General features: G+C 43.4%; 1 protein-coding gene across 2 annotated transcripts in view; it reads right to left on the bottom strand.

Moving 5' to 3' along the window:
* Window positions 1–304: 304 nt before the first annotated feature.
* mdfic (MyoD family inhibitor domain containing) overlaps window positions 305–15,607 on the bottom strand; it is a 35,772-nt gene continuing 20,469 nt past the window's right edge. For both annotated transcript variants that reach the window (XM_084050232.1, XM_084050231.1), the window contains exons 4-5: window positions 10,824–11,168; window positions 305–4,403 (exon numbers count right to left, since the gene is read on the bottom strand). In XM_084050232.1, coding sequence (XP_083906358.1) covers window positions 4,153–4,403; window positions 10,824–11,168 — 596 coding nt within the window. In that variant the 3' untranslated portion in view covers window positions 305–4,152. The remainder of the gene's footprint in view (window positions 4,404–10,823; window positions 11,169–15,607) is intronic.

The following is a 15,607-nucleotide window of genomic DNA, read 5'->3' as shown; positions in this document are numbered from 1 at the left end:
GGTCCTAATAGGGCAGGGTAGGGCATGCCTAGGGTTAGGGTGGACTCTGGGGACATTGGACTTTGGGAACACAGTACCCTGGGAATGCAGATGAACACAGTACCCTGGGAACGCAGCTGAACACAGTACCCTGAGAACACAGAAATCTGTGAACGTAAGACCCTGGGAACACACCTAGATTGCCTGGGTTGTTTATGCTGTGCTACTGTTGCCCTCACTTAACCATAGACTGCACGTTGTAAGACATTTACTGTACCGTGTGCTGGGACCATACGCTAGAAAAATCCTTCAAACAATATGATACTGACCTTTTTCGTAATGTTTTATTTAAAAAAAAAGAAGACTTTTGCATATCTGGTGAGATCAGGTCAAGTACAGACAGAATATAAAGACAATACAACAACACAGTATGAGAAGAGAGCGAGCTACATGTTTACACTGTCTGGTAAGGTTCAGTCCTTCCCGTCTACAGTCCTGGGGACCACAATGCACTGCTGCTGGGTTTTCTTACGAGCCGTATAATAAGGCACTGGTTCTCAACATGGGGTCCCGTACGCCCAGGTGTCCTTAAGGGGGTTTCAGGGGGTCCTCAGCTAAATGATTGATAGTTAGGAACCAAATGGACCCTACAGTACATACTGTATCTGTAACTCTGAGTGTGTATGTGCACAATGCAATGTACTGTAGACTGGGGTTCCAGGGATAAATACTGTACCAAATGGGGGTCTGTGGCCGAATACATATCAAACTGGGGGTCATTGAAATTAAAAAGGTTGACTCATTTAGGGTTGGGACACCTGGTGAACGCTATTGACAATCTGGTATGAAGGACAAGTAAGCGGCAGTATGTGGGTCCCCATGGCCGGAGCAGAGAGCCACTGTTGCAGATGTATTTTTCACATTATGTATAGTGAGTTACTTTCCCCCCTTTCACTCTATAGCCCGTAACAAACTTATAGTTTGAGTTAATCATTAACGAGGATGACGTTTAATTTCTTGCATGTTATCTGTTCTAGAGTTGCCCATCAAACTGCTTTACCGAGAATAACAACACGCCATTAAAACGAGGCACACTTTTGACAGCACATTATCTTTGACGGCGTGAAGGGCCTTCTTTTTGTGTGTGCGTGTTGCCATTTAGCAAGCGGTGCTAATGAGGGCCCCCGTATTAAGTAGCATCACTCGAGCAACATCAAAGCGGATCTCCGGGACAGAAGGAAATGACTCCACTCAGGCTTGGGTGATTCACCACAAACTCATCTTGATACACACAGAATTAAGGAAGGGGGAAAAAATGAGAATAAAACTGCCTTTACCCTGCATTAGTTTACCACTTGAACCCGACAGTTCATGATTCCTTTTTTGTATTCTGACTCACTGGGCTTGAGACCCAAAATCCGCTTAAGCGGTTAGCAGGGTCACCGTGCGCCGTAATTCCTTATCGCGGTCTTCACCAGAGAGTGCAGTTTCAACGTCATACATTACCAGTATCAAAGATACATTGTATGTAAAACAGCATCACAGAGAAGACTTGTACCATTATGTACGTAACTGACAAAGCGTAATAGTTAAAATTGGAGGACTGTCATAAAAACAAAAACATAATAACAATCTATTTCTTAATGTGGCAGGATTGTGCAGTTAAACCCCAATGTAAGAAAAAATTAAATATCAGTCTCTCCACTGCATTTCCAGTATTTCCAAGGCTCCTAAAGCTTTTTTCAGACTGCAGGCAGATCCGAATTGTTTCTTTGGACATTGTATGATCTGTATTGGTTGCTGTGGTAACTATGTAACGACATACAGTAGGTGTGATTAATGTCGTATGTGTCACTCGCCGAAATCTACAAGCTCACTGTGAGCTTGTAAATCAGCTATTTTCGGCGACTAACACTATTGTAGGACAAAGAATAAATCAGGCTTCATCTCCAAGTGTCCAGACCGAGTCACATATTTAGAAAGCCGAACTGAATCAAATTGCAAATGCTTTTTTCTTTTTTAGCCTTGATAAAAAACAATCTGGTTCCAATAAATCGTATTTGGGCTGCCAGTCTTAACATAGCACAATACTGCTGGAATGTGAAGCTGGATTTCAGGTACTTTTCTGAGGTTTGTTGAGTGACATTTCAGACACATGGCAACAAACGAGTCAGCTTGGCAGCAAATGTGTGCAGATTCATCAGTAAGAGGTGGAATTCCAAAACTCCCAAGGCCATTGTCTCCCTAAAAACAGGGAGCTTCTCTACATAACTGATCTTTCGACGCATTCTCACTCCAAAGTTGTCACATTTTGATGCTCGGTCAGGTGTCCAATGCTCATTTATTTTCAAAATGTTTTCAATGTTTTTTAATGGCAACACATTACCGCTTTGTTCTCAAATCGTGTCCGCATTCCGTCATTAGTCACGTGACTCAGACTACACTGACGGTTGACACCTGCGTTGATCCAGTGATGTCCAGGTGTGTCCTGACCAAGCGTCGGGAACGGGAATGTGTTAGATCTTTGGTTTTCATAAAGTTACAGATGTCAGTAGGGCTGCAACAGGTAATTGACATAATCAATTTAATCAATTGTAAACAATTTATATATACTGTATACTAATTTGTTTTAATAGAGAAAGCCAATCTACAAGCTTACATTGTGAGCTTGTAGATTGGCTATTTTGTGCAACAATGTTGTATAATACATTTTAAAGGGCAGAAGTGGTTAATCGATCCGTTCAATTATTTAAAAAAAGATTTCTCTGTGTTTCTGTGTTGATTCATTTATATATATAAAAAAACATTAGTTATAAAAGAAAACTTGATTATTTTATTAATCGAAAAAGTAATCCATAGAATAATCACTTAGAAAATATTCTATAGTTGCAGCCCTAGAAGTCAGCGTTTTATGATTTGACGTTCCTTTTTCACGTGGTCCCCTTGCGGTTCTACAAAGCTACAGTAGACAATGCGAAGTGAACACTTTGAGTGATAAACTACATGTTGCACAACTACAGTATGCAGCGGAGAGTGTGTGAACTCCCACATTAAAACTTTTGTACAGTGTAATACAGTACGAAATGAAAATGCAACACCAGTATTTTAAGTAGAAACCGACCGATTATTTTGACCGATAATGGCCTATCACAGATACTATCGGTGTATATGTTGTCTGATATATGCCGATATGAAATATTTTCTAGCTTAACGCAGAAAATGGCGCTTGGGGTAATTTAGAAATTGTTCCATTTGTTTTTTTGTTTTAATCTTTACTAATAACGATTAAATTCCCAGTGAAGTTTACCGTTTTTTCAGTCCAGTATCGGTTGGGCTCTTAATTGAAGAGCATCAACATAACGAAAACTAACAATCTAATGAGTATTAATACTAGGGGTGCAACAGTTAATCGAACTAATCGATTTAATCGATTATAAAACATTATCAATTTAAATAAAATAATCATTGAAAAAGAAATCGATAGAATAATCACCAAGAAAATAATCAATAGTTGCAGCCCTAATTAATACTGCTGTTGAGTGTATGAATATTGAATATTGACAGTCAAAGGACACAGGCACAGATGTAACTGTCTTGAACAGTATTCCTGAAATAGTAGCAATAATCTTTAAGGCAGTCTATTATAATAACTTTAAGCATCGGTTAGCATACTTGTCAACATGAAAAACATACAACACTAACATGAAATGTTCATACAACATATTCGAACATACTATGCGGTATATACTGTAACTGAAGATTTTTTTTTTTTTACGTTATCAAAGGTTTCTCATGGCCCCTGCGAAGCCGGACTTTGTCTGAGAGGCACAGTGTGTGTTAACAGATCTTTCCGAGTAGGCTTTATTGCACACGCATACAACAGACAAAACCACGCACATATACACAACACGATATCACCACACGCACACATGACACACTCAATAATCATCAACGCATCCACAAGCGCCCACATCGACCCATGCGTCTCTCTCTCTCATTCTCTGCTTTGCCATTGTACTCGATCAAGAGCAGCACCGATGTTCGCTCGTTCAATCACACCCGTCCTTCCGTTCGTTTCAAGGTCCGTTTAAAAATCCCCGGCAGGGTCCAAACCCTGATTCCCCAAACAAGCACCCCTGTCGTTCCGTCATTCCAGCAGGGAGGAGGACCTCCCTATGTGGGGAAGCAGATGCCGCAGCACTCCATGCAGATCTCCAGGCAGTCGGAGGACTCGCAGCATGCGTCCATGATGCCGCAGTCCATGTCGCAGGGGCAGTTGCAGTCGTCGCCCAGGTCGTCGGCCGCGCAGCAGCAGCAACAGCCCTCCGACGTGCAGGTTCCGCAGGAGGCCTGTGTCACCACCATGTTGCACAGAGTCAGGAACTCGCAGAACAGGCAGGCCAGGATGCAGTGGACGCAGCAATCTGATCGCCCGAATCCCACCCGGGACAACAAGGGAGACAACAAGGGTTAATAAATCATTAACCACATGAAATCAACCATAGCCTGCCTGCTCTGGGCATGTCATGATAGGCTTGTACATCGTCAATTTTTGGCGAGGACATTTGTTTGGGAAAAATTGAGGGAGCTGAGTTGACCCCTGGGGGACCCCAGTCAACAATACAGGGTTTAAGTGGCTAAAAAGCATACAAAATAAGTAAAATATATTGTAATATAAAGCATATTTCATAACGTGTGATGAAATGTATCAAGAAAGTGACATTGGGGCAAAGAAATCATACAAAGTTATGAAAACATTAAGAAGCGGTTAAAAAGTGAAAGAAATGGGCTGGAGAAACGATGCTAGAAAAGAAAAAAAAGGAGACCATTAAGGGCGGAAGAAAGCAGCGACACGTCATGGTACATAAAATCTGATTCTTAAGTCTGGAGTTGTCTAATCTTCTCTCTTTCTTAGATTGAGCTAGTTAGGAAGAGTGTTTCATAGCACAAGAGGATATTTAGACCCAATATTTCATATCATAAAATTATTGATTTGGTTCATAAGTATCTGTGTAATACACAGGATGCATAATGTGCACTGGAGGGAATTGGACATGAACAGAATGTTCAATGAACTGTGTGCCACTTGATTACTTTGATGGGTCTGTTGTTGAGAAAGATCTTTGACCGAAATGTGAGCAGGAGCGTGTGCACACCAAGGTTATTAGAGTTAATTAAAAATACACCAAAAGGTAAAACTAGAGGTGAAACAATCATTTTAGTTAACTGAAATAAAAATTAAAACTAGACAGAAAATGTCTTTAGTTTTAGTCTTTAATTCAATCAATTTAGTAAAACAAACTAACATGTCTGATTGAGAAGGATGTTTACATGACTGAGTCAACTGCCTTTGTAATGACTATTCTGAATTTTTAAATCTAGCCCCTAACTAAAACCCCCACATAATAATAATAATAATATTTCAACTATCTGTCAAATTGAACTAAACCAAAATTTACCAAAATCAAAAAATGTACAATACAAAACGATGATAACGTTGGTGTACACAACACCAACATATTTGGTAAATATGCGCACAAGCATGCATTGCTATAGGTCAAGGTAACTGGAAGGAACAAAGGGAGGTCTATGGAAGGAAAAGGGGCGAGGGCCATCCATCCAGGTTGGAGGGTTGGCAGAATCAGGGGAAATTCAAAGAAATGAATTCCACCCCTGCTGCTTTGATTAGCGGACTGTTAAGTAATTGTGGCATTATCATGCAACCTGGCCGGCTTGATCACCTAAAGGTGATTAGCGGCGTCCTGGTAAATTGGCGCGCTAATGCCCGGCGACGCACGCTTTGCTGATTAACATCTAACCTTCATCTAGACCCTCTTATATGTGTGCTAGGCCTGAGCACTCCTGTTGTCTTCACGCCCATGAAGAGGTCCCCGCTAAATTACCAATGGGGCTATTAACCATTCAAATCACCATGCATTTAATGGCTGAATTCTTTGTGATTAGGCGCATGTTGCATTCAAAATGCATTCTGAAAACCATAAAAAAAACAGGATAAATCCACCTCTTTGTTCTTTTTATGAAGCTGTTCTGTGTGCTGCTGACAACCTCCTACTCACAGTACAGTTAGTGTGTTATTCATTGCCATGCAGGAACAGGATGTTGCATTTATATGCAGAGTTCCATTCCAAAATGTGATTTTAAAATGTATAAATACATAAGTACTTGTTCACTACTGTCCTTTAGAAGCTGCAATCTGGAACTTGATTTAATGAATAAAACGTTATTTGAATCAATATGTATGATAGAGTAGTAACAATATAATTAACTACAGTGGTTGAACACTTGTCTTGCTACTCTTCCATTGAGTCATTTAGTGTCTGGTGTCAGTTAGGGTACTGGTTGGCTAGCAGTGCTGCCTGAAGATCATAAAAGCAATATCTCCCCTCGCCAAGAGAGGACTGCCTGAGCAAGTAGGACATACAAATTACGGATTGCAGCTTCAAAAATGTATCACAATCTGGTTTGGTGCTGTAATATCGATCGTCTCATAAGGTGTCACTTTGTTAAAAACTGTGAGATCTCATTTCAGAATGAAACTCATGTAAAGCACATGCACAACATCAATAAATATACGTGTACTACTAAAAAAAAAACAGGATATTAAACCACATGAAATGGTTACTACACAAGATGAGACAGACATAAACACTACTGGTAAACTACTACTGTGTATCGTTGCCCCCACAAAACCCCACAGGAGGCTTCTGAAATCCATGCAAACGTAGCAAGCTTTAACAGAGGGATGCAACCGTTAATCAATTTAATCAATTATGGAAAAGAAACAATAAAACAATATGTGATTGTATTTGTTTGTTGTTAATTTGGTAAAATTAGCAAAAACAGAGAAATAGCAGCTTTTCGATGATTGCCAATAAACGTAACCAAGAAAATAATTACTTAGAAAATAATCAATATTTGCATATTAGCAGTCCAAGTGAAATGTACAGAGATTAATTTATGTACATGATTCCACGTATCATCGGTTTATGCGAGTACTGCATCGGCCTTGTACAGCTTCATCTAAATAACTGAAATCAGGGTAGATTTCACATGACAGAGGCACCCAAAAACCTTCTCTCGCAGCAATCTACCTGTTTTTTTTTTTTCCCTTCTTTTTCCCCCCCGAAGCCAGTGCAAGCAAGCGCCGCTACTTTGGTGTGTTAAACAGACACGATGTGGAGTGGATGCATGCGGGAAAAATAGCTTTACAAACAGGCAGCATTTGCATAACTTTCATCAGCCCATCTTCAGCTGTCAGAAGGGGCTGTTACTGATTGGGTTGAAGGGAAAGGCGAAAGGGAGAGAGAGAGAGAGAGAGCGAGAGAGAGTGCAGAGAGAGGAAGACACGCAGAAGAAGACCGCTGGATGCTCATGTTTGATTAATCAAAGTACAGCGAGTTTTTTCTTCTTTTTTTTGCCAGTGCTTTCGGCTGCAGAAGTTGACCAGGAGTGTGTGGAAGCGCGTGGAACATGAAATGAGTCTGGTCCTATATTATATTGTAACCATTTAAGCCCTATAAACATTGTCGTACGACGACTACAGTAGGTGCAACACGTAGATCGGCTATTTCCCCCATGTTAGACATTTTTTTTAATACTTGTAAAATCTGTGAAAGTAAGGGGTTGACACGGTAAGAGCACATACAAAAAAAGTTAATAAATATATCAACAAGCCGGCCTGGATGGCTGGCGTAGCGGTCTGGACACCTAGGCTCTAGAGTGGCCTGACAGCGCGTCGCGGGTCCCGAGGACCTTTGCTGTCCATCTCCCCCCATTTCCAGTCCATCTTCACTTAATATCTCTCTCCCTCTCCCTCTCAAATCTGACCAGAGGCTCTTTACTGCATGTCATCCCCTCTCTCTGTTCCGCATTTCCTGTCTCTATCTCACTGTGACTAGCAGAAATAAGCAGAAATGCCAGGAAAAGAAATCATTAAAAAAAATAAGAAAAAAAACTATACAAAACAACATAGCTCAAATGCTTTTTAAGTGGCTGTAGAAATGTTATGAAGACAACATAAAAGATCCGGCCATGGCTGGGCCCCGGCTATGGGTGGAAAAAACGTCAAAGTAACAAACTTTGACGGCCCCACAGGGTATAACCATGCCAGCAGTCATCAGAACACAACAGCAGACTGTGAATGTCGTATAAACACAGTTCATAGGCAGGGCCAGCTCAGCTATTCACTTGGATGTATAATTCAACAGCGGCGATTAGTCTGAATTGTGGAGAGCCCTGCTGTTGAGAGGGGGGGGAGCGGATCGTGTACTTGCACGCAAGAGAGCTGGATGCCATGCGCATCTCCATGAAGCGTGACACGGGAAAGGGGTCGACGGACGGATGGACAGAAAGACGGACGGATGAACGAGACGAGACGCACCTGCGGCGCCGCTTAAACATCACCTTGGCGAGCGGTGGGGTTGACGCCGAGAATCGGTTGCCGGGGCCAAAAGAATAAGCAGATTTAAGCACAGCAGACCGTGTGCCTCGGAGGAAAACACTCTGGAGGTGTCTGGGAAGCTAGACGCGGAGAAAAGTGGAGAGCCGGCGGCGTGCTTGACACAAAACAAGCAGAATGGGCCTCAGAGCGGCAAGCTGTGCAAACGCATTCAAACTCAAAAAGGGAGAGAGACGGAGAGAGAGAGAGAGAGAGAGAGAGAGAGAGAGAGAGAGAGAGAGATAGAGAGAGAAAGACAGAGAGAAAGACAGACAGAGAGAGCAGGAGAGATGGATGGAGAAAGCAAGAGAGAGAGAGAGAGAGAGAGAGAGAGAGAGAGAGAGAGAGAGAGAGAGAGAGAGAGAGACACACAGAGAGATAATTTGAAAGAATTTATTATGTTAATCTTAATCTGAATTGAATGGTTAATTTGGTTAAAAGCCATGGTGACCCCACATGGGTATAAATGGAGACGGGGCACAGGCCTAGGTAGTGGAACTATGGGTTTACAACAAGCCAGTCTATGAAGCATAATGTTAGGGCGTGCGCACACACACACACACACACACACACACACACAAATATACATGTGTGTATATATATACACGTGTACACAAACAGGCTGCGACATCACACTCAAAGCTATAATGCCTCTGCAAAGAGACGAGCGTTCCCCTAATAGTCCCTAAATGAAGCTAAAGGAGCTCAGAGACCTTAATTGATTACACACACAGACAAATACACACACGCACACACAAACAGAATCATCAAAGAGCCAAGACCACCGACCCCAAGCCGCTAAACACAGGAAATACAGGGGGAAATTACTCGGTAGCAGGAGTGTTATCGCAGATTGGAACGTGTGCCAAGAAACGTGCGTAGGGTGGGAAGGGGGGCCCGCTAGCTGGCGCCTTTTATTTCCTGTGATGAGTGGAAGGGTGGTGGTGGTGGTGGGAGGGGGATGGGGGATGCTGTTTAGGAGGCTAATTTCACAGGCAAACAGATTATGTTAATCCGTGTAAACATTCAAACACAACAGCTTGGCTGTTTTCCGGGGGGAAATAACTACTTGAGAGCGAACATATTGATTCGCGGAAGGAAGGAAGGCCGGCGCATCTGCAAATAAGCAACACAAAAGCTATAATGAGGCAGACTTATTGGACTGCTGCTGTTGTTTTGTTTCTTTTCTTCTGTGCGGTCTCTCTCCTCTCTCCGTGGCCAATTAAGACGTCGACAACATGCCACCAGTGGAATATGTCTGGAGGACGCATCCCGACAATGAGCTGCGTGCTTGTATCTGCTTGCCTTACCCGTCTTGTTAACTGGTGAGTCGATGCATAATTTCAAGCAAAACTCTCTCAAATAAACGTCCGACTGCCCTCTGCTTTTTCCTTTTGTTTTATGGTGTGTGTCTCAGTCCACCCAGAATAGGTTTTTCAATAATGTCATCTTAGTTTGTGGGCTAGCCCCCTCATGCACATTGACACAAGTACACAGAAAAACAGACATACAGGCACACGCATGAGCTTGGCACAGAAAGACAAGTACACTCGCAGTACAGTCATGGGAGGGTGGTTGGGGGGGCATGCAATGAGAATCCTGTTAATAAAGGCTGAGGTGGTGCAGATGGGATATAGCGAGGGTGGGGGGTTTCATCAAGGGCGTGGAGAGGTGCGATGGGCCATGAGGGGCCGATTCAGAGCCGCTCGTGACACTTAATGGGCCCCCCATGCTCCTAGGCCTTGTTAGAGGGTCACACCTTTCAGCCCGATGGTAATAGACCACCCAATGGCCTTCATTACCAGACTCACCTCAGCACTTGCACCTGACAAAGTCATGTCTGCATGGTGACAGGGGACTCGCCGGGCTGTTGTTGAGGAATATACAAAACCTAGGTTAGGTGGAAAGATATAAAACGTCTCGCACTCCCATCATTAAAAAGGTGAGAGGAGATAAAAATGTGTCAATGGCTTATGAGGTCGGACGAGATCATTTCTGGAGTCTCTGTCTCCAGGAGTCGCAGTAACAAGGACAAAACGGCTCACCTGGTTTAAAACGGGAAATTGAAACTGCACATTTCTGGGCAACAGAGTGTTCCCGCGGTGTGATACTGAATGGAATGAATTTGTGTCCAAAAGCAGGCGTGCAGCGAGAGGAGCGAGAGAAGCCGGTGAGTGTTAGTTAGCATCAGCTGTGCGTTTGGATGTCTAGGATATTGCACCTGTGGTAGTCCCTGCATTAATGTGAGTGTGCTTGCATGTCTGGTTTCTACTTACTGTAGTTTGCACTGCATTAATCCTATAGTGTTTTGCACTTAACGCAATACCCCTCCATATTCTACATTTCCTCTCACTTGCGTGTGCTAACTGCCGTGGCGGGTACTCACCCTCCGGCAGGGGAGGCCTCTGGGATCCCGTGGAGCTTCCTTTGCTGCGTCGGCTGCTGTCGCTGTTGACCGACAGGCTGGACCTGAGCTTCTTTTGCATCTTCTGCGAGACGGGCATGGAGGTGGGCTGCCGCCTGGGCTGCTCCATAGTCGGCCTTGCGCTGGGGACTCCCGTCCCGCCTGCCGCCACCGGGACATTGGCGCCGCAGGTGCAGGTACACGCGTGCGCGCCTCCCCCGGAGACGGGCTGGACCCCATTGCTCAGTTGGGGGGAGGCCGTTGCCATCGGGGTGGCGGTGCCGTTGTTGTGCCGGAGGCCGTTTAGGGTCTTGTTTCGAGGTTGGGCTGGAAGGAAAGGTAGGAAGAGGGTTACTGAAAACAGCCTTTTTTTCTGTGCCATGTGTATGTTTGTGTCTTTCTATCTGAGTGGTTCTCAAAGTGTGGTCCAGGGACCCTCAGGGTTCCTTGAGGGGGGTTCTAAATGGTCTGTACTGTAACTCTTGAGAGTGTACAAAAGGAGCCAAAATGCTCCATTTGTAGTACTCTCATAGTTATAGGGGTCCTAAAAATGTAAAAAGTTTGAGAACCACTGATCTATCCCTCTTTCTCTATCCATTGGTCTCTTCCTCTCGGCCTCCATTTATCTCTCTCTATCCGTCTCTCTCATGTTCCTCTCTTTCAGTCCGTCTCTCCTGCGCAGTGTGACCTTGACTTAAACACCGTACAGAAGCCCAGGAGAGGTGCTTAATTTTACTTAAGCATTAAGAGATACTCTGGCAGTATCCAAAGTGTTCCTATTGTACGCAAGTTCAAACCCAAATACAGGAGGAAGCAAACCAGACGGTTCTCAACCACAAGATCATGTAAAATGTTCACTTAAATGTAATCTATCGGTAGATTAAATAGAAACTTTTTTTTCTTATACAAGACTGTACCGTACCAGTAACCCTGCATGAGGACATTTTTACAATATTAAACATTCAGTTTAATGCTTAATATAATATAAAACTTGACTTCAACTTGCTTGAGGCTAGGAGAACTTTGCTGTGCATTTCACTGTAGACGTTTGATTTAAAAATGGCGTGCGATGAAGACGATGCAGCACGTACATGCACCTACGAATTCTTGAATCTAAATCACAACTTGCAAACTCGTTCTTGGGGGGGGGGGGAGGCGGGGGGGTGGGTGGTAAGATCATATAAAACCAATCACACCGCATATATGTTTCCGACCGACGCAGTGTAGGAACCTTGCATGTGACAGGCACACAGAAAGCCACCGCTGCAGGTGAGAGGCATTTTGATGCGCGTAAGAGTGAGAAAAGAAAAGTGAACGACAAAAAAGATAAAGGCTGAAAAAGAGGATGAAGCAAAGAATGAGAGAGAGAACCAGTCTATGATGGTGTGCATATACAAAATAGATCCTACCTAAGCTACATTAATGATTTTGCTTTCCTCACAAAGTAGCGAGATGGCCTCAAATAGTCCTTCTGAGAGTGTATGTGTGTGTGTGTGTGTGTGTGTGTGTGTGTGTGTGTGTGTGTGTGTGTGTGTGTGTGTGTGTGTGTGTGTGTGTGTGTGTGTGTGTGCGTGCGTGCGTGTGACTGCCATGGGAAGCCAGGAGACAGCGACCTGAGTGTGTGATAAGAGAGGAGAGGAAGCGAGGGAACGCGAGTGAGCGAGCGACGGAGGTGGCATTTTCCGGAGAGGAACACCTGCACATTCAGCTCTACTGGGACTTACTCCCACATTACCTTCCTTCCACATCACAGCCACCGTGTGTGTGTGTGTGTGTGTGTGTGTGTGTGTGTGTGTGTGTGTGTGTGTGTGTGTGTGTGTGTGTGTGTGTGTGTGTGTGTGTGTTCCGCGTGTGGGGTTGACTTATTGAGCTTTTCGTGAATTATTCATCCCCCTTTTTAAGTCGCTCTCACTTATTCATTTTGTCTATTCTGTGTATTCTTTGTATGCGCCTCTTCTTCAGCCAAACGCTGCCTTTTTTTTCCCTTTTCTTTTTTTGCCTGACACAGTCGGACTGAAAAGGCCAGGAACAAAACCTGAGGAATAGAACAGAAACAACAACTTTTGATTGACAAAAGTATTTCAGCAGAAACTCTTCCGAAGTACATGCAAACGTGGAGCAGCAAGGCAGAATGCGATGCCATAAACCCACCCCTTCATCTGGGTTCCTTCCTCCCAGCCCACCAACAAGTGCAATTACAGTTACAAGACAATGAGAAAGACAGAGAGAGAGAGAGCGGAAAAGAGAAAGAATCAGAGAGTGTGGGAATCGGGGCCTTGTGGGCTTTTTCCAATTTAATTTTTTAACAAACACATCACCCCGGGAGAAGGAAAATGAGGATGTTGGATGTAAAACAATGCAATTAAGAAAAAACAAGACAGCCTCACACTGCTGCCTCGATAAACAAATATAGACTTTAGGGATCGGAATTCAGTGGGATTTGAATTAAGACGATCGGGGGGCCCGCGCAAGACAGAATTCATTATGCAGTGATTCAAGTCCAGGTTGATGGACCCATCTATCCCCAAGACGCAGCCTCACAGGCAGCCTGCCCGTGACATGCGTGTGAGAGGAGGAGGTGGTGGTGGTGGTGGTGTCGTAGGGGAGACCTACTGTAAGGATCGCTAACAAAGAGACAAGTCATCCGGCCCGCACTGGGGATCCATTTAGTAAACAAATAAACCTCTTGTTATCGTTTTTGCAGTTGTGATGCCATTGGCCACAACTCGGTACATGTTTCACTCTCGCTTAAACCCCCCTTCTTCTTCAGTGCTTGAAAAGAAAACAAAACACATTGCTTTTTTAAGGCTGGAGGACATAACGGTCCCACGCATACAGTACACGTATCCGCTACTTAACTAAGTTGTGCATTCTCCTGTGACTTAGAGAGAGGCCTATTCTTTGTTGCTTTTTTCATTTCTTTCCAATTATAAGTTGCTTTTTTGTTGACACTTGGTCAATTTTTATAATATAAACACCATTGATCTAATATGGGCCACACCACAGTAGAGAGAATTGTCTCTCGTTACATCTTATTTTAAGGTCATGAATAGAAAAATCATAAATAGAAAAAAAAAGTGTGCAGGCTTGCATGGCGCCAAACTCTCTCCTGAAGGATGAAAGTAACTCAGAAAATCAATGACCCATAGTTGCTTATGTAAAAACACAGGCTCTTTTCTCATTTAGAGGGTAGGAGAGCCAATCGTATATCCTCACAGGCACACATACACAACAAGGCAAGAGTAGACGTTGCCGAAGAGTAATTACCTTTCATTTTGAGAAATTCTAGCTTTCAATTTAGCCAACGTATAAATAGTTATTAGGTAAAGTGCGTACATTGGCAGCTCAGGTCTCACACACACACACACACACACACACACACACACACACACACACACACACACACACACACACACACACACACACACACACACACACACGTCAGATTAAGGCTTCATTTACACCTACTGTAATTGCAGCTTGTAGATGGGCTATTTTCTAACTACTAAGTAGAAATTAGGCATAAATCCGCAAGAAATGTGTGCTTCCGGGGAGAAGCTTCCTGGACACAGCCCATCGGACACAGAGCTAGAGTTTTTAACTCGCTGACTGAGATGAATGGACAATGGGCGAGTCACATTCATAACCATTGATCACGATAATGACGATAGTGTCAGAGATGGCAATGACGGACTCGAACAGTCACCGTGAGACAAATGAAGACAGAAATGGAACAAAGCAAAGAGTACAGCGACGTTGGGATCGTGCTGCATACAAGAAAGGTTCCCAACTCAAAAAGCTTTGAAAAGTTTTTTTTCTGCTGAGACAGAAAGAAAAAAAAAAACTTTACTTTTCAGTATGGTGTATCGTGCCAACTGTTAGCCTATAGAGCATTTTATTTGACAATGAATGTATAAGGTACAGTGCTGTAGCACGCTGTACAAATTAACTGAATTCCTTTTGCTTGTATTACGTGCAAAGTAAAGCCTGCAGATCAGAATAGATCAGTTGAGTTCTCTTGAAAGTGGCAGGAAATCAAAATCACTTGGGAAGTTGAAACATTTGACACATTCAAACTAAAAGCCCATACACCTACAGTCGTTAATGCCTGTATACATTTTCACTTTTTGTTCAATTTGAAACAATATTGAGTGACATGTACACATCATTATATTAAACCACTTAAAACTCTATATATTTCGTTGACCGGGGTTCCCCAGAAGTCTATACTTGGTCCATGTCCTTTTTTTCCTCTACAACAAATATCTTTGCCGAGAATAGGCGATCTACAAGCTCACGTGTCCCGTTGTGACACACTGTGAGCTTGTACATCATATTATGACATGCTCAGAATTGAGACGCTAGGGTTCATGTGATTAACTCCTTCACATGAACATGGAGGGAAAAAAAGCTAAAACCAGATGAACCTCTGGGTTGATCCAGCCTGATTAATGTTTAACAGTATGGACACACTACGCTGTACGTAATGTATTTGCAGCGTTTCGGCCCTCGCACTGGGAAATGTGCAGGCCGTGCAATCGTGCATCCAAGTTTGATACAGACCACTGCCAACAAGTTTGAAAAAATCATAAGCAATTTAAAATTGAGCAGTTGTGCGGTTTTCCGCAAAAGCTTGTAGTGCTGGGCAGGTGTCCTGAGATAACTGTCTGCACACGGCCTGACAGGTTGCATTAAAACACCATGTTTTCGAGGAAGGGAAACGCATGCAGACACACACACACACACACACACACACACACACTTCA

Source organism: Gymnoscopelus microlampas (genome assembly GCF_963454915.1).
Source record: "Gymnoscopelus microlampas genome assembly, chromosome: 23".
Lineage (NCBI taxonomy): Eukaryota > Metazoa > Chordata > Actinopteri > Myctophiformes > Myctophidae > Gymnoscopelus > Gymnoscopelus microlampas.
The sequence above is the reverse complement of the archived record's forward strand: the minus strand, read 5'-3'. Positions and strand labels throughout refer to the sequence as shown.